This window comes from Mustela nigripes, chromosome 3, assembly GCF_022355385.1.
Source record: "Mustela nigripes isolate SB6536 chromosome 3, MUSNIG.SB6536, whole genome shotgun sequence".
Classification (NCBI taxonomy): domain Eukaryota; kingdom Metazoa; phylum Chordata; class Mammalia; order Carnivora; family Mustelidae; genus Mustela; species Mustela nigripes.
The window spans coordinates 187,285,016-187,304,864 of NC_081559.1; the positions used below are offsets into that span (position 1 = coordinate 187,285,016).

At 38.7% G+C, this 19,849-nt stretch overlaps 1 protein-coding gene across 3 annotated transcripts in view; it reads right to left on the reverse strand.

The window, feature by feature from the left end:
- The window catches only part of ADCY8 (adenylate cyclase 8), a 223,412-nt gene that overhangs the window by 164,555 nt on the left and 39,008 nt on the right, over positions 1–19,849 (reverse strand). For all 3 annotated transcript variants that reach the window (XM_059395176.1, XM_059395175.1, XM_059395174.1), the window contains exon 2: positions 13,818–13,967. In XM_059395176.1, coding sequence (XP_059251159.1) covers positions 13,818–13,967 — 150 coding nt within the window. The remainder of the gene's footprint in view (positions 1–13,817; positions 13,968–19,849) is intronic.

Here is a 19,849-nt window from a genome sequence, read left to right on the forward strand (position 1 = left end):
TTGGTACAATGTCACTAAGAGTTTAATGCCAGGTTAAATATTAGGGGGGAAAACAAGTCTTCCATTGATCAAGAAACTTGGATTTTAGCGAAAAGATTTAAGATATGCCACATATAACTAAAAGCTGGAAAGTGCCAAGCTTATCAAACTCTAGTTAATTATGAGAAATTCTATCTAAAAAATCTCATTTTATTCCTGGCATCTAACTCAGGGTTTGGTCTATATTCCCTAATGCACTAACCTGAATAGGGATAATACACATGTTAACATTAGGAAAGCTCTGAGGAAGGCTCTGAGAAAGAACCAATTAATGTGGAATTTTAATTGGATTTTGATGACATAGCTGAGTCCTAAATAAGGAAGTCAACCAAACATACTGAATGACCCCTGGATCAATCTGTGGTTAAAGCTCATTAGGAATCGAACTCAAGTAGATCAAAGCTGTTCTGGGAGGAAGACCACACACCTTGGAAGATGATCTTCTGAGGTCATTATCAGTTTGTTGCACATGGTGGTCTGGTATGTATGAAGTTAGAGCCTTTAGAATAGTTGGGAGGACTCAGGATGCTTTTGCTGTGAGAAAAGCAAAGGGAATTTGCTGAAAACCCAATACTATCCTTGGCCTGGCCAGGCTTTCCCATTGGCAGCAAGAGTCTTCATGGAGCTTTCATTGGAAGCTGGCAGCTCCACAGTTTACGGGGTCTCCTTCTCTGAGTAGAAGGTGGACTCACTGTGTTGTTCAAGAAGGGTCACCTACATATGTAAAGAACATCATAATACAGCATCCAACACACAGTAAATGCTATATAAGGACTAGTTGTTGTTAATTCTATCCAGGTAACATTTAAGGTGAAGAAAGTGGGTAAGAAGTGGACTGGATTCTAAAGGCAATGGAAATTGGCACTGGATTCCTAATCATCACAAAATTAGGTGGCTTAACAGCAGCAATTTATTCTCTCACATTTCTGGAGGTCAGAAGTCTGGCATCAAGGTGTAGGCAGGTTAGTTCCTTCCAGGAGCTCTCAGGGAGAGACCGCCCCATACCAGTCTCCTAGCTTCTGCTGGCTACCAGCAGTCCTTGGCGTCCCTTGGCTTGTGCATCTCTCCAATCTGAAGTCCAAATAGAGTCCTAGATCTGTCAATCCCAGTCTCCACCTTGTTCTGCACTTGGTGCTTGCCCCAGGGGTCTCTCCTCTCTGTCTCTGTGTCTCTTCTTGCTTTGAGACCAGAGTTCTCAGCCTATCTCAACTTTGTAAGCTCTGCCCTCTAATCAAGAGTGATTTGAACATTTTTAAAAGATTAGTTTGGATTGTTTTGATATTTTAAAAATAATTTTTTAAAAATGTCATTGCATTACAGTAGAATTCCACTTGACCAATTGATGGAGGCTTCCAACATGCTAAATGGTCATAGCTATCTGGCCCCTGGCCATTCACCACCCATGTCTGCTCCCTCAGTTATGTCCTGTCTCTATGAGTAGGTAGCAGTGTTTGTTCTCAAATCTGTTTATATGAGTTGTACTTGCCATTGCTATCACCAAATTAAATAAAGTGCAAACAACAAAATATAAGGGTGAAAAGAAAGCAAGTGTTTGTTTCTATGAAAAATAAATGGAACACTTTGTAAATACTTAGTTTCCTTCCAATATATTGCTCTCAAACTAGGTATGGGCAACACATTTGCAGTTAGAAACAAATGCAATTCCAGAATGGTTCTGTGCTCAGACTGCTCTGAAATATTCTTAAATTATTTGTCCTCTTTTATGGTCAATCCCTTTTGGCTGCAGTTTATGCAAAATAGAGCATGCAGAATTCCCATCAATGGACCTCTACTCAAATCCAACTGAAATAAGCTATTCTAGGCATGAATCGTTTTTTTAAAACACTTATTTTATTTTTCCCCTGCTCTATTCTCCTACCTCTTTTGAGATGTGCCTTCAACTATACCCAGGCAACAGAGCATGCCCTCCTTTTCAGCATTTTATAGCTGGGCTGTATTGGGTTTCCAATTCCATTTTCTTTAGTCAAAATTCCCTGAACAGGTTTATGAGATAAAAGGGGCTCATTTGGCTCTCTGGCTGCTCCTCAGCTTCTCCAGGCTGGATCAAAGGTATTAAGGGCAGTGATGGTGATTGATTCCTTCCATCTGAAGTGCCTTTGGAAATGTTAATTGTATGCAGATGAGTGCAGGGTGATGGCCTCTCTTTGAAGAGGGAGATTATTTAAAATCTGTGCTGCCTAGGGATGGCAAATGTGAATAATAACACAAACTGCAAGAAGAAAAGCTATAGTGACTAGAGTCAGAGTGTGTTCTGCTATGAAGTTCAGCATATGACTCAGGTGGTCCAATAGTTCCAGGACCAACTGTGACATCCAACTTTCACCCAGATGCTTCATTTTCTCACAGCAACCTTGATGGATTATTATTTTTGATGGATGAAAGATCCAAAATTCAGAGAGTTAAACTGATCCACCCAAGGTCACCCAAATATGGAGCTGGAACTAGTGATCGAATCCAAGTTTGCTCTACAGAGTTCACACTCTTTCCACCAAGACAGAAAATGCAAATAATGTGTTGGAAAGATCACAAAGAACAAGGGAGCCAGATGGAATGCAAGAGTTGGTGTTCCACCCACAGGGGGTAAACACAGACCTGTGAGTGAAGTCAGCTCTTCCAGGAGGGTCAAAGCCATTAACACTAGGTCTCTATTCACGGCTCAGCATCTTCCTAGCACTTTGAGGGAATCACCGTGCTAATCAAGACACCAGGCAAAGTGTAAAGAGAAACGGATGCTAACTAAAAATCTCTGAATGCCAGTCATAGCTCATGACTGGGAAGAGCAGAGAGCTTCCTAGAGGGGACATCTGAGCGTCCACTTCCTAGACGGGGTGTTGGTGGGATTTTCATAGACAGAGACCTAACATTTGTAAAGTTCTTTGCAGTTGAAATAACACTTTTCAAGCATTATGTTTTTGTCTCTTAGAACAACCTCATGGGTTAGGGCAGAAATTATCGTTTCTAATCGAGAGACGAAAAAGTTCATACACAAAGTAGTTCAACAACCTGCTCAGTCACATCATGGAAATGGGAGGAGCATCAAGGGCAGCCCTGTCCAGTGGAAACATCATGTGAGCCACATTTCAAAATCCCTAGTGCAAAGTGGAAAGGAAAAGATGAAACTCACGTCAATAGTGTATTCTATTTATCAAACATAACCCAACTATTATTTTGATGTGTAATTGATATGTAACCAATAGTTAAAAAGTTATTAAGGAGACAGTTTGTATTCCTTTTGTTTCTGGTATTGTCTTCAAACTCTGGTGTGTATTTTATGCTCATAGCATGTCTCAGTTTAGATGAAGTGTATTTTAGGTGCCCAATAGCCACATGTGGCTGGTGGTTACCATGTTGTGCAGGGCAGTTTTTCTGGCTCCTTGTCTTTCTAGCTCTACTAAACTGCCTCGCATATACAGAGAGTAAGGGAGGGCAGCAGGGCATCTGATGGAAAGGGAGCAACAGGAACATGTAATTCAGGGTCCTAGCAAGACCCAACTGGTACCTCAAAAAGGTTAAGAAAAGAGGCGTTAATGAAGAGTTAAGGAATCCAACAGTGGATTGAAAAACATCTGAAGACTAGAAAGAGTTAATCTACAAATACTCATGGAACCCAACAAATCCTGGAACTAGCGATGGAGGAGAGGGAACCTGAGAGAAGCTGTGGCCCTTGGTAGAGAAATGCAGCCATTGTCATTCCATAGTTTGGCCAGTATGATGGGGATATAAAACCATTGACCTCGTTGCCCTCCCATCTTCTAGTCTTCATTCTGATCTTCCCATTGGTCAAACCCAATCAGAAGCTAGAAGTTAATGAGCTTGTTGATACATTCATAAATGTTAGCCTGGAGGCACTGAGAAAGCAGAGAAGGGTAGAGGCCAGATGTGGAGGGTGAGCAGGGGATATCCAGCAAAAAGTCAAAGGCACAGAAATGTGGGGCATGTGTGCTGGTCTGGGTGGAGTATAAGAATGGAGTTAGTAAGTAAAACAATTGAAAAGTCAGGTTGGGCCAGGTAGTGGATGGGCTATAATGTTGGATAAATGAGATTAGATTGTATTCTGTGGGTAGTAGCAATCCATGGTTGGCTTTAGTGCACAGTCTTTTGTAATCAAAATGGGGGTAAAAGGGGTGCCTAGGTGGCTTAACCAGTAAAACATCTGCCCTCAGCCTGGGTCTTGATCCCTAGGTAATGAGATGGAGCCCTGTGTGGGGCTCCCTACTCAGCAGGAAATCTGCTTTTCCCTCTTCCCCTCCCTCTTGCTTGTGTGCTCTTTCTTTCTCTCTCTGTCTCAAATGAATAAAATCTTTTTTTAAAAATGGGGCACTAAGATGATGATCCTGACAAATGTTACCCTGGAGTAGAGTTCTGAGATGTGAATTAGTCACATGTCTCACCACTTAGAAGAACTAGCTGAGAAATAGACCCTGGAGGTACACAGAAATCATTATAGATACTGGCCTTACTGGCAAAGGGGTGGGGACTCTGGCTGCAAAGTGAGTGAACATGGGGTTCGATGCCTTCTTTCTGTACTGGCTACAGTTCTCCAGCCAGAGAGAAAGCAGCTGGGCCACTGTGGGGTTCACTGCCTCCATGGGCTAACTGTAGGGAGGAGAACAGCCTGCAGGGGTGGGCTTCCTGCTGGAGGCAAGGACCCACACTGTCACCCCACAAAGGGACCTGGAAAATAAATACATTACACAGGAATCCTGCTCTCTGCAAGATGGGCAGGGACAAGAATAGATGGAGAGAAAACTGTGGGTCATGCTTCATTCATTTCCATGAAGTGTCTTATGGTTGCAGTATCTTTGATTTTATAGATCATAAAGACACTTCTCTCTTAAGGGGAACCTCAGGGTGGAGTGACTACAGGTGGCTAGACAAGGTCACAGCAGTTGGAAAGTGGTTAGCACCCATTAGAAAGCTAACCAGTGTTGGAGGACTTAAACAGGATTAGAAAAAGAAATACAGGGACAGTTAGTACATATATGGCAGAGACAGCATCAACATGAATTGGTGCCACAGTTGATGTGGAAGGATCAGGTCAAACAACTGTTTCATGTTAGAAAAAAGTACATTTTGGTGGGGGGGGGGAATGAGATGATCCTGAACAGGCTGAGCCAGTGGCACCATGGGGACATGCAGATGCTGCTGCCCGGCAGGATACTGATGGTGAGCACGTGGAGCTTGGAAAAGATGATGTTAGGATATTGACATGGAACAATCCAGAAGTGATGGTTGAAGTCATGATAAATCACAAGAGAGACAAGAGACAAAAGTGGTGATTCAATGCTTATCTAAATTAAATTAAAATTTAAGAATCAATTGCTCAGTCACATGAATCACACTGTGCATGCTACACAGTGGTCTTATGTGGCTGGTGGTTTCTGGATGACACAGCTCTAAAATTTTCCTGTCATCACAGGATCTGGACAACAGAGTTACAGAGCATTATATATTGGGGGAAAATGGGTGACCGGAATAACATTTCACTTTTTATCCCCAAAATACCTGTGGGAAATGAAAGTGAAACCATGAAAAGAAATGAAATGATGCTATGACCGAAAGAGCATAGAGATAGAGAAACTTGCAGGAGTCAGACGATTAAGAAGGTGCCTCAAAGCGAGATTTACTTTTTAAAATTTGAGGCACAACTCTGTTGAGGCTGAAGTCATTTATATGAAGGAATAATGGAGGGAGAAGCTGGATGAGATCCGGAAGATGGACTTGTTAACTTTAAAAGAGAGGTTGAACTCCTGGTTTTGGAGGATGAAAACTCTGGAAACCATAACACAAGAGGAGAGGATATCCCAAGTCTATTTATTCACAAGCATTTTTTCATGAAAGACTACTGGGAAACCACAATGACAACACTTATGATTATGTTCATTGTCTCTGCTTTTCTTCCCAGCTTGAGCGTCTCCCCTTCAGGATCCAGAGTTATTGTGAAGCACACAAATGAAGCATATCTTCAATCTCCAATGAGTTTACAGTGTAGAAGGAAAAACAAATCAAGAGCATAGCAGAATGTAGAAAGAGATTAATGCCAGAAAGAAATAAATGTGCATGCTCACACACAGGCCCACCCCCAATGAAGTCACAGCTGGGGAGAACAGAGAGGGTCTTTGTGGAGGAAGTAACATTTGAACTGAACATTGAAGAATAGATGAAGTTTAGGAATGAAAGGAATGTTGGACCAGGTATGGATGAATGTAAAAATGTAGTAAGAATGTTTAGGAGACCAAGAATATTACAGTATATGCTGGAGAACAGTTACAATGAAATACATTAATAACAGATAAGGATGAGCATAGCTGATGGTACACTGGTAGTCTTGAATGCAAGAGATGGAAAAATGGCTTGATGACAGGAGAATTAAGAGCTTTTTTGGAAAATAATAAGAAGACAGCAAAATTGGAGTGGAAAATCCAAATATGTTGAGATTCTGCCATTTTCAGGTCAACCTTAGATGAATGAATGAATGAATGAATGAATGAACGAACGAGCAAATGACAAGGGGCTGCCTTACTTAGTTACCTGTAACTTTAAAAACAACTCCCTAGATTCTGTAGGGTACAAATATGAATCAAACTAACTCAGAACTCAGTGGAAACTAAACTTACTCAGCCAAACTATTGTTCTAAAAATTAGTTTACACCAATGTTGTCTAATGAAGGTGTCTAAGTTAAACAGAATTGCTTTAAAACAGCTAAAACATCTGCTGCATTTAACAGTACTCTTCCTGCTGCTGCAACATATGGCATCATCAGAAACTTTATTCCAGTGCTCCCGGAGCTTCTGAGACACCTCGAAATGCCATGATTACCATAAGCAGGTTTCGGTAATTCTCAAACTAATAGAAAAGCAATTAATTTATTTTAATATTTAAATAAGCATGGCCATTAGATCATTTGAGAGGAGAAGTGGGATTATAGTAACTATAATAATTAGAATTCAGCTCCCCAAAGATAGATGTTCTAAGATTCAGCTTCTAGATGGAAAATTCCCCTAACAGGTCTGTGTAAGACATGTGTTCAGGTTGTCCTGGTATATCCTGAATTGGATGAGTCGTCCTCCCACAATTCTTCATGGGGGTCACAAGGAGCACAAGTTCCTTTCCTTTTATATAGGAGAATTATTGCAACATAACCCTCATGAAGGTAGATGTAAGGCCAGGAGCTGAAGTTTGAATTCGATATAAATGAGTTAAATAGACATGAATCAAAAGATCTTATATTCCAGCCATTGTGCTGGATAAATGCCAAAAGAATCAGATGAATTGGAAAAAGCAAATGCCTTTAGGGCAGTCCGTACTGGCCATGGAGGACAGAGAGAAACTCAGGCTAGAAACGTCATAAGCTGTGACAGGTTCTAACAGAGTTAACTTTAAGGCATTCTGGAAGCAGAAACAATGCATTTCCATACAACTTGGAAAGATGAAAAGCAGGCCTCATGGAGGAAGAGATGCTGGTGCAGAATTTTCAGGGTGAAGACATTAGGAAGGAGGTGGACTTTCCAGGCCATAGTTCAGGGAGCTGATGGTCATATGGTATTGCAAGAGTGGAGAGGGAGTGAAGAAAAATCGGGGGGTGAGGGGCAATGGGGGAAGAAGGTGGAGGGCCTGTTGGGTCACGTGTGGAGGTTTAGATTTTATCTGGGAGGGAATGTGGCCACTGAAGGGTTTTATTGCAGGCAAGAGTGACATTAATGTCATTATCATCACAGCATCTTCTCATATAGCTTGAGTACATCATCTGCCTTGTGCTAAGAAGTCTTCATCCTTATCGCTCACTACAACCCTTGGAGGAAGGCAGAATCATCATGCTCACCTTACACCCACAAAATCAAGGTCTCCTGAGGGAGTAGTTTACCTATATTACCATAGCCAGGAAGCACAGAAAACAGGATTGGAATCCAGATCTTCCAGACACTGAAGGTTTGGCTCTTAACAACTATCCTATACTGGCTCTGAACCAGACCAGGATTTTGGAAAGAACAGATTGCAGGGAGAGAAGCTGGAGACCAAGAGACCAGCTACATTTTTAGTATGCGCTATGCTGGTAACAACTGGGAATAAAATTATATAGGGGCAGGGGGTGGGAGGTTCGGGGAGCCAGGTGGTGGGTTTTATGGGGGGCACATATTACATGGAGCACTGGGTGTGGTGCATAAACAATGAATTCTGTTATGCTGAAAAGAAATTAAATCAAAAAAAGAATATAATAAAAAAAAGAAAATAAATAAATAAAAATATATTAAAAATACAAAAAATTATATATATACAATACAGGCATATACCATATATAATATAATATAATATAATATAATATAATATAATATAAGCAGATACCCATATATATATATAATATAGGCAATACCCTTGCCTCCCCAAAAGAAAGAACCAATATGTGCTCAATCTCTTGATGTCAATCTAGATGAAACATGTCAACATTCAGACCAATTCAGTAGTTTCTGTCTGGCATTGTGGCAGGGGATATGGTAGGGAAAGATGTTGAGAGCTACCTTCAAGAAGCTAAAACGTAGTCTTTCATGATATTTGTTATGCTCCACAAATAAGTGAAACCATATGATAATTGACTCTCTCTGCTTGACTTATTTCACTCAGCATAATCTCTTCCAGTCCAGTCCATGTTGCTACAAAAGTTGGGTATTCATCCTTTCTGATGGAGGCATAATACTCCATAGTGTATATGGACCACATCTTCCTTATCCATGCGTCCGTTGAAAGGCATCTTGGTTCTTTCCATAGTTTGGTGACCATGACCACTGCTGCTATAAACATTGGGGGTACAGATGGCCCTTCTTTTCAGGACATCTGTATCTTTGGGGTAAATACCCAGGAGTGCAATTGCAGGGTCATAGGGAAGTTCTATTTTTAATTTCTTGAGGAATCTCCACACTGTTCTCCAAAGAGGCTGCAGGGACTCTGAAAAACAATCTGAGGGGTTTGAAGTGGCAGGGTGGGGGTGGGAGGTTGGGGTACCAGGTGGTGGGTATTATAGAGGGCACGGATTACATGGAGCACTGGGTGTGGTGAAAAAATAATGAATACTGTTTTTCTGAAAATAAATAAATCAATTTAATAAAATAAATAAATAAATAAAATATAAATAAATAAAAAAAAAGAAGCTAAAACGTAGTTTGAAGAAACCTGCCTGCTTGCTCTTGACTGCGGACCCACACATGCAACCTCAGGTTATCCCAGGAAAACGCCTCTACGCCTCTTTCCTGGACCTCAAACATCTCATCATACTTTGGGACCTGCCAAGCAAGGGGGCTCAGGTGCCACTTAGCCTTTAGCTACTGCTTGGCAATTTTCTTTGGAAAAATTGTTGGTAAACACTACTAAATATTGACAATCTCAGTAATTTTTTAAAAGATTTTTTATTTGTTAATTTGACAGACAGAGATCACAAGTAGGCAGAGAGGAAGGCGGGGGGAGGGGGGAACAGGCTCCCTGCAGAGCAGAGAGCCTGATGTGGGGCTCGATCCCAGGAACCTGTGACCATGACCCGAGCCGAAGGCAGAGGCTTTAACCCAGGCACCCCTGCATTCTCAGTAATTTTATAATCATTTATTCCATGCTGCTTTTCAGGCATTGCTGGTAGTCTATATAGAGGAATGAGCCATCGGTCACTCTTAAGAGGTCAGTTACCCTTACAGGGTAACAGGAATGCAGTGATTGAGGTCCAGTGCCCTATGGCAGAAAGGAGATGGGCAACAGATTTTCTTCATTTTGGTATCCCCAGCAGTGAGCTATGTCAGTGCATATTAACACTCAATAAATATATACTGAATGGAAAAATGAGTGCAGTGGTATGCCACTGAAGAAAGAACATAACTTTGCTAGGGGACATCGATAACTCCTATTTTCCCATGTTGCTATCCTTCATTACATCATATATATCATATCATTAGTGTTTTTGCTAATTCTTTCTTCCAATAGTTAAAATTCTACTCATCCTCCAGGCCCACTCCAGAGTGCAGACTGAGACTGACTTATCTCTGTAATCCCACCATGAATGGATGAATGGAGTGATAAGCAAATAGAGGAATGATGGGAGAAGTCATCATGGGAGTGCTCATAACTGTCCCAACAAACTGTGTTCTCCCCTCATTCGGGATGTTTGTGTAGTAGACACGTAAGTGGCAATCTCCACTGCTTCCCCGCTGAGCTAAATCCTACTCACACATCAACTGAGGCATCGTTTCTTTTAGGCAGGCTCCCATCAGACTGCGTCTAAGGTTTGCCCCATGCATTATTGCCAGAGGCATCTGTGTAACCATCCCTTTCCATACCTGGTAAACTCTGGAAGACCAGGAACCAACTGCTAGTCACTGTTAAGTTCCCAGTGTCCAGCAAAGTTCATGGCACATAAGAGGTCCTCAAATAAATTAATTTATGATTAAATAAAATTAGTCATGTAAGTATTTCCTTTGTATCCTAACATGAGATAAAGCCAGCTCTTGAAAAAGCCCACAAAACTTGAATGTTTCTGTGAAACAAGACCTCTTGATTCTGTATTTTATAAATACAGAAAAAAAATGCAGTGTAGTCTCCTCTGGGAAAATTTCTCAAGGAAAAAGGATCTGCTGTCCCTTAGGCCCTTACAGTGTCTCCTTTGTAAGGTACAGAATTTCTGGAAGTTATGGTATTATAATTAGCTCTTATAAGAGGTAAATGGAGGTGGATTTGTTAATGACATATGATATTTTAACAGATATGGAGCCTAATGTTGAGCTCTGGCTGCTGGAAACCAAAGGCAAATCACCATCCTGATTTCCCTCCAAATGAGTAACTTTCACTTGGGGTTTCAAGTAAGACAAGCCAATCTCTAATGTGTTCTCATAGGAGTCCTCCTAGGATTGAGCTCTGCTGGATGACTCATAGAAATCATTCTGCACAGTCATGCTGATAGAAACTCTTCATTGAGCTACAAGAGCACTACACACTGTATTTCTCATTAAGGTGACTCTTCAGGAAGGGTATTATTATTCCCATGCTACGGATGGAGAAACTAAAGCCCAGAGCTTGCTTAAGCTCACTAAGACAGTAACTAATTTACCAAAGATGTTAAATCCTGAGCAGTTCATTGGAAAGCCTTCTCTTCCTATCTACCACTGAGGAAGTTCTCAGAGACAACAGAGACCTGAAGCAGAGATCACATGTCAATGGAGAGGAAATTTAGCTTTGAATGATACCGAGCCAACTATCTTATCTACTGCCTCTGGGGGCAGGGCCTGGTCAATATACCAGAAATACATTATTATAATGGTGAGCACATGGTTATAACAACCTATAGCTTATTTTGCTGAATATTTAGAAAAAAAGAATATTCCACCAAAAGACAGTCTTTTCTTTTAATGAGGTTGACTTATAAACTTTTTAAAAGATTTTATTATTGAGAGAGGGAGAGAGAGAGGAGGGGAGGGGAAGAGGGAGAGGGAGAGAGAAACCCAAGTGGACTCTGTGCTGAGCATCGAACCCAATGCTGGGCTTGATCTCACTACCCTGAGCTCATGACCTGAGCTGACTCTGAAGAGTTGGTCACTCAACCAACTGGGCCACTGAGGCACCCCCAACTTTTAATTTTGTATTGATTTATGCACATTATCTCACTTGAGGGAAACACAAAACTGTAAATAAAGATCTTGCCCCATGTATGGATGAAGAACCAGCACAGAGAGCTCACTGGCTTCGGTGACTCAACCAGGAGGTAAGATGGGTATGGATGAACGCTAGCCACTGTTCCCTACATTCCAGCTGCCACTTGTTCTCCCCTCTGTATGGTATTCTTTCTTTACTCTTTCCATCAACTTCAGAAAAATTAAGCTTACAAAGGCCAGAGGAAGGTCCCTCTATCATGTGGAATGACTACATCACAGTGACTCCAAGACATTCAACTTGAAGGACGGGATGAAGAAAAGTCTTATGGGTATGATACAGCAATCATTTTCAGGACCTCCAGTGTTTCATAAACACTAAATAAAAGCCTAAGCTTCCCAGACATCTCAACCACAACTGTCATTCTCTTTGCATTAGGGCATCAAGAACAGTCAAATAAATTATTAATGCAGCAGTATTCTCTGAATTGGCACATGTCCCATGGAAAGAATGATGTGCCGTCTGGCAACTGCTCTGTTTTGCAGACGAACACAACATTTCGTCCTGGGAGATACTCATGTTGATTGCACAAGGTGATTTCAAGTTATTTTCCTAAATGGTTTTACAGGGATATTCAGGACAACTATAATAAATCTATTATAGTGTAGCATAATTGTTGTGGACATTAATTTTGAAATTTCCTAGCTCTGATTCCTGTGAAGTCCATGTAGGATCTGGAAATTCAATAGTTTCCTCTGTGTCCCTGGCAATGACATATGGCAGTGGGACTTGAGTTTCAGCCAGTTGCACCTACCTCTCTGTCTCATTCATGATCACACAGATCTTGCTTCACTTAGTTCAAATTTTTATTTTATTATTTTATTATTATTACAATTATAATAATTTTATAATATAATATTTATTATATACAATATTATAATATTATTTTATTATTATGATTATTTGATCAAATTAAGATGAAGACAATGTGGTACTTTTTGGTAAATTCTCAAACTATTATTGCATAAAGATTAATATAACAAGTGATTATCCAAGAGTCTCTGGGTGGCTCAGTTGTTAAGCATCTGCCTTCAGCTCAGGTCATGATCCCAGGGTCTTAGGATCGAGTCCCGCATTGGACTTGCTGCTCACCAGGAAGCCTGCTTCTCCCTTTCCCCCCCCCCCCCCTTGGTTGTGCTCCCTCTCTTGCCATCTCTTTCTCTGTCAAATAAATAAATAAAATCTTTAAAAATAAGTGGGTATCCATAAATGTAACATTTTTAAGAGAGCCTTGGATGATAGAACTAATATATCTGTTGAACATAGAATTCCCAAGAGCATATACATTTAGGAGATTATATGTTGATGCCATAACCAATTTTCTATATATTCCTACTATTCCTTTTTGAAAAGTGCCTTCAGATACAAAGATAATCATGAATTTTGAATATCATATGGATAATTTTCATGGGGCAAATCTTTATTTTTTTTTTTGAAAGCTGATTTCATTTTAGGGAAATATATAATTTGGGGCCAAGTCTATTTTTAAGATTCTTACAACATCTTAAGTTATAACATCTTATATCCAAAAAACTTCATTTCAGTTTCTTCAAACTGAAAACCCATGACCTTTGATCCGACCCAAATTGGTTTCCCTACTGCGTCCCATGTCCTAGGATTGGTATCATGTTCCATAATTTTTCTGTGTTCTATAATCTCTTCTGAAAATCCGGATGATGTATTAGGAACTACACATGTACAAGATTCTTCCATAAGCTTACTATAATTTGGCATGTCGTGAAAATAGTTATTTCAAGTAACTGTTCACAGTTTCAAAAACGGAGGGTCAAAAATGAGACTGTTAATGGCTTTGAGGAACCATGGCCTTGTTCAGAAACACAGATGTCAGTCGAAGTGTCAGAAAAGCACTTGATGACAAATTCTTTTATTTCTTGTAAACAACATTTAATTGGATATGGCAAATAAGACCAACCTGCTTTGAGCTATAAGTTTAACATAGCTATTTTAGACTCTGGAATCCATGACACAAACATGAAGAAAACACTTGAAGTCAGGATGTGTTTGGGGAGGAGAAAAGCTCCATGTAACTCAGACAGTAGGCCTTTCCAATTGGTACCTGTCTTTGGTTTTCCGTCTCCAGGCGTAGCCTGGCCTCCACACACCTCCGCGTCTCCAGGAAGGCTTGGCGCTGGGCCCGGTCTGACAGGTAACTGATGAAGATTCCAGCTGTGTTCATACACATGAATAACACTGCCTGGGCCACAACCTAAAACACATTTGCAAACATAGGCTTGTCAGGTGATTAAAGCAACTGCTGTTTGGAGATGAATAGAAACATAAAGAAAAGATTTCCAAAGTAAATCTTAAGGTAGTAATCCAAACATTTGGTATTAGGTTAAAGGAACCATTTGGGTCTTGGGTGAAATGTCATCCCCTCAGAGAGACCTCTCTTGACCTTCACATCCAATTTAAAGCTTCTCCTACTGCAAGTGTGGATTTGAACTTGAATTAGAAACTTGAGGTTAGATAGGAGCACTTCTCTCTTTCTCACTCTGCCTCACTTCTCCCCCTTCACTAGCTGAAGTTTTTAGCCTTCTAGATGGTTGGAGAAGCAGGTCAGAAGAAGGGAAAGGGACTCATAAGAAATAGCTAATAGTACTACTATTATATCTAGTAGCCCTTAAAGCTTTTTTTCCAATGATATAAAGGTAAACATGATAGCAATGAACACAAAGAAAATCTTAGAGAAATAGAAACCATGCACACATTATGGAAGTTCTAGAAGTGGAAAACACAGCACTGAAAATTAAAACAGTCACTGGAGGATAGTAATAGCATAATGTAGATGACAGAAGAAAAAAATCCAATAAACTTAAATCAATAAACCACGAATAACCTAGGAAAGCAGACAGAGAAAATGTTACAGAGGACATGTTCTCCAGTTATGATAATGATTTTCAGGGTAAATAAAAAAGAAAGACATTTCTAAAATACACTGAAATGAGGAGCATCTGGATGGTTCAGTCAGTTGAGCATCTGACTCTTGATTTCAGCTCAGGTCATGATCTCCGGGTTGTGAGACCGAGTACCACATCAGGCTCACACTCAGTGTGGAGTCTGCTTGAGATTCTCTCTTTCTCTCTCCCTTTGCCCCTCATCCTGCTCATACTTTCTAAATAAATAATAGGCTTAAAAATAATAAAATACACCGAAAATAAAAGTTTGCAAGTCAAAACAAAATAAAGCTGGTTTTGGTGTGTAAATTCTATATGAAAGGGAACTGAAGGAAAAAAAATTACTGGTGAAAAATAAGGTCACTATATAATGATAAGAGCTTTAATTTACCATAAAGATCTAAAAATTATGAACTTGAGCACATTTAGCAACATAGCTCAGAATACACAGTGCAAAGTGTGACATAAGTCTGTGGCATTATTTACGCATCTGTTATCACAGTGATCTATTTTTAACACAATGTTCAGCAGTTAATAGATCAAATAGATTTTAAAAATCAGCAAAGGCACGGAAGTGACGAGGTGGCCGAGTGGTTAAGGCGATGGACTGCTAAAAATCAGCAAAGGCAGAGATAATTTCAATAGCTTATACAACTAACAAACTTGAAATGGAACATAGTAGCCAGCAACTAGATGGTACAAATTCTTTTAAGGCACATATTGAATATTTATAAAAAGGATTTTGTGATAAAACCTGAAGGTAGCCTCAGCAAATTTCAAAGAACTAGTGTCATATAACTATAGTCAATTACTACAGTAGAAACAATTTACAAAGAAATTTAAGAAGATAAATAAGACAACATCATATGTTTGGAAATTTAAAATATTTCTAAATAACCCATGGATCTAAGAATATATTAAAATGGAAAATAATCATCTGCAAATAATGAAAGTATATTTCTTCCTTTCCAAACTTTATCACTTTTATTTTGTTTTTGTGTTTGTCCTATTGAGATGAATATTTATATGAATAACTATTATATGTTATATGAATAACAACTACATGAATAGTTAATGAATAATATGAAAATACTACTTAATAAACTTTGGTAGTCCTCACAGAGGAATGTATAGTAATAAATGCTTTTTTTTTTTTTTAAAAAAGGCTGAAAATCAAAGCGCTAGCCATTCAACTTAAGGATTTAGCAAAAAACAAAAGGCAGAATAGATCCAAAGTATGAAAAAGGAAAAAAAAATAATAAACAGGAGCAAAGTAAATAAAAAACAAATACACAAGAAAGACAAATATATCAATAAAGTCAGAAGTTCATTTTCTGAAAAGACTAAAAAAGGATAACAATTCTTATAAGCTTAATTTAAAAGAAAGAGAGAGAGAGAGAGAGAGAGAGAGAAGGTCCATTTAGGCAAGATTAAGAATAGGAAATGGGACAAAGATTGCAGAAATTAATAGGTAATAAGCATATGTTATGAAGTTTAATGCTACAAAAAATCTGAGATGGAATTGATGTACTTCTCAAAATACATCTTTACCAGAACTGACTCAAAGAAAAGGAGAAAAAGTCAATAAATAGAACCATAATTAAAAATCTTTTCACAAGGAAAAGCAATGAGTCCAGATGCATTCATTGGAGCACTTTATAAATAATTGTGGAAGAAAGAATTTAAATATTTAATGTCTCTTCCAGAGAAGAGAAAATTGCAAACTCAGTTTATAAGGCTGACATAGCCTTGATACCAAAACCAATATGGTTGGTGGGTAAAGGTGAGTAACTGGTAAATCTCATTCATGAGCAGGGAGAGAAATGCCTACACATGATATTAGCAAATCAAATCCATCAACGTATAGATAAAATAATTCAAGTTGACAACAGGGAATTTCCCCTAGAAATCCAATAATGGTTTAACAATACCTGAGTTGGTATTGTTGAGTTACTAATGTAATTCACATTTATAGCTTTAAAAAACACTATTAAAACAATTAAAAAAAAAAACCTATAGTCACTCCACTGACATGAAACAGCATTGATGAAATTCAGTATGTTTTCATTAAAGAAACCTCCTGAGATTAAAAATAAACTTTTAAAATAATTATGTAGAATATGTACAGAAACAAAACAAAAAATACATAAAGCAAACATCCTGCTCAATGGAAAAATGTCAAGAGCATTTGCTTAAAGACCAGAATAGCAGTTACCATCAAATGTATTCAACACCATTTTTGAATGCTAGCCATCTCAATAGGACAAACACAAAAACAAAATAAAAGTGATAAAGTTTGGAAAGGAAGAAATATACTTTCATTATTTGCAGATGATTATCCATGTGGAATATCCAGAAAATCTCCACAGAAAAATGACTAAAATTAATAATAATTTAGCAAAGATGCTGGATATAAAATCAAAATAAAATGTCAATTGCATTTCTGTGCACCGATAACAAACAGAAGAAAATGAATTTAGTGAAGAAAATAATGGAATTTAATTTAAAATAATCAAATAAGACCTACATAGATGGAAGGTTATATATCATGTTATGGATGGGGAAGAATTGTTATAGTAAAATTCTCAAATCTCAGTAGGTATTTTTACCCCCAGTAGAATTTAGATGATTTTAAAATTTATATGGAAGGTCAAAGGGTCAAAAATACGAAGATATTTTTAAAGAACAAAATAGAAGGAGTTGTGGTACCAGATATAGAGACTTATTATACGTTTTTAGCAATCAAAGCATCATGGTATTGATATAGGTATCCAAAAATTGCCCAGTGGATTTCAATAGAGAACCCAGAAACACAAAGGCACAAAGTTGGGCACCAGAGGTCTAAGGAGAAAAGAGGTATTTTTCAACAAAGTGTGTCAGGACAGTTTATTACCCATTTAGAAAATAAAGTGAATTAGCAAGAAAGGAAGAAACATGTGTTGGAGAGGATGTGGAGAAAGGGGAACCATCTTACACTGTTGGTGGGAATGCAAGTTGGTGGAGCCTCTTTGGAGAACAGTGTGGAGATTCCTCAAGAAATTAAAAATAGAGCTTCCCTATGACCCTACAATTGCACTACTGGGTATTTACCCCAAAGATACAGATGTAGTGAAAAGAAGGGCCATCTGTACCCCAATGTTTACAGCAGCAATGGCCACGGTCACCAAACTGTGGAAAGAACCAAGATGCCCTTCAATGGACGAATGGTTAAGGAAGATGTGGTCCATATACACTATGGAGTATTATGCCTCCATCAGAAAGGATGAATACCCAACTTTTGTAGCAACATGGACTGGACTGAAAGAGATTATGCTGAGTGAAATAAGTCAAGCAGAGAGAGTCAATTATCATATGGTTTCACTTATTTGTGGAGCATAACAAATAGCACGGAGGACAAGGGGAGATGGAGAGGAGAAGGGAGTTGAGGGAAATTGGAAGGGGAGGTGAACCATGAGAGACTATGGACTCCGAGAAACAACCTGAGGGTTTTGAAGGGGTGGGGGGTGGGAGGTTGGGGAACCAGGTGGTGGGTATTAGAGAGGGCACGGATTGCATGGAGTGCTGGGTGTGGTGCAAAAACAATAAATATTGTTACACTGAAAATAAATTTAAAAAAAGTTAATAGAATAAAATGGAATACACCACCCATAAATAGACAAAAGAGGGGATGAGTTTTTATTATGATACATATAGCTCAACAATTCAGTGGGAAAAATAGTTGTCAGTAAAGGGATTGGTTGACTATTGGTCAACTACTAGAGAAAAAAGATGGCTGGTCGCCTCATGCTATGTATGCATACAGATGCCATTGGGTTAGAGTTACACGTGGAAAATGAGCCACTAAGCACAAAAGCATGACCCAAATCTCAAATTAAAGATAACTAAATTTTTAAATTAAAACACCTGATTATCAATGAAGTAGAAAGCAAATTGGCAACATTTTGCAAAGTTTTACTCATTTCTTTTGACCCTCTGACCCAACTTTTGGTTGTCTATTTTAAGGAAATAATCTGTTCTAGGACCAGAAACTTCTGTTAAGGGATTTTCACTGCAGCTTTCTTATGGGGAGAGAAAGAAAACTGCGTATTTTTATCAGTAAGAAAATGGCTGAATGCATTGGAGGTATGCATCCACAAAAGAACATAAAATCACAAGAAAATATTAAATGGCATGAGCCAATCTGTATGATACTTTAAGTAAAGTGTAATTTTACTTTAATCCAAAACTTTTGAGATTAAATTTAAATTCAGTTTAATCTTAGAAGTTTTTAATTTAAAGCTGTATTAAAACACAAACCTATAAATCAATGTAATCCTCATGTTTAAAATTAAAGGAAATATATATGTGTACACATGTATAAAAGGAAATGCATGTATACACATGTTTGCATGTGTATACTCATGTTTATGTGTAATTGTGTGTGTATATCTGTGTGCACTGAATGAGGACAAACTCATTTGTGAAAATCTAACAAGATGGCACCAGGGAAATAAAAGCGGAGGAGATACAATGGTGCAGAGGTGCTGGAGAACAGAGCCCAGAAACACACACTCCTACACAGACTTGATTCTTAGTTAGTAACTGACTCCCCAAATATCTTTACTGCTGCATTTTGGCATCAGCTAAGTACTTTCCCCCCAAACCCTACATTGTTCAGTTATTGTTCCTTTTTTAAACTAAATTTTATGAAGGAAATACTATTCCATTGTGGCAGCTGCAGATCTGTGGTTCCATGGGGGAGTGGCATGTATAGTGATGAGTCTTTCGGATTGGTCATATTCTGTAATCATCCAAACTACTCAATTCTGCCTAGGTCCCTGTGAGACCTCTCTGTAACCGAGCTCTGCCCTGGAACTGACATGCTCAGTGTGAGATGCTTAAGAAGCACTTGTTGACCAATGCTCTATTTTTCTACATTTATAGATCTGTAAACTTCAATAGATAAGACTTCCTAACCCCTCAGTCCTATTAATTAATGTAACTCTAAAAATTATTTATGGAGCAAGTTCTACATCAGGTATAGTTTTATAAACTGGCAGTGTGCAAAGCAGATAAAGGCCTGGTCTCACTTTAGTGGTGGGAGACAGATAATCGACAAATATACCAAGGAATATTTAGTAAGTGGTGGAGGTATGTGATAAATGCTATGATGAGAAATGTAGCAGCATAAGCAGGATAGAGTAATAATGAGGGG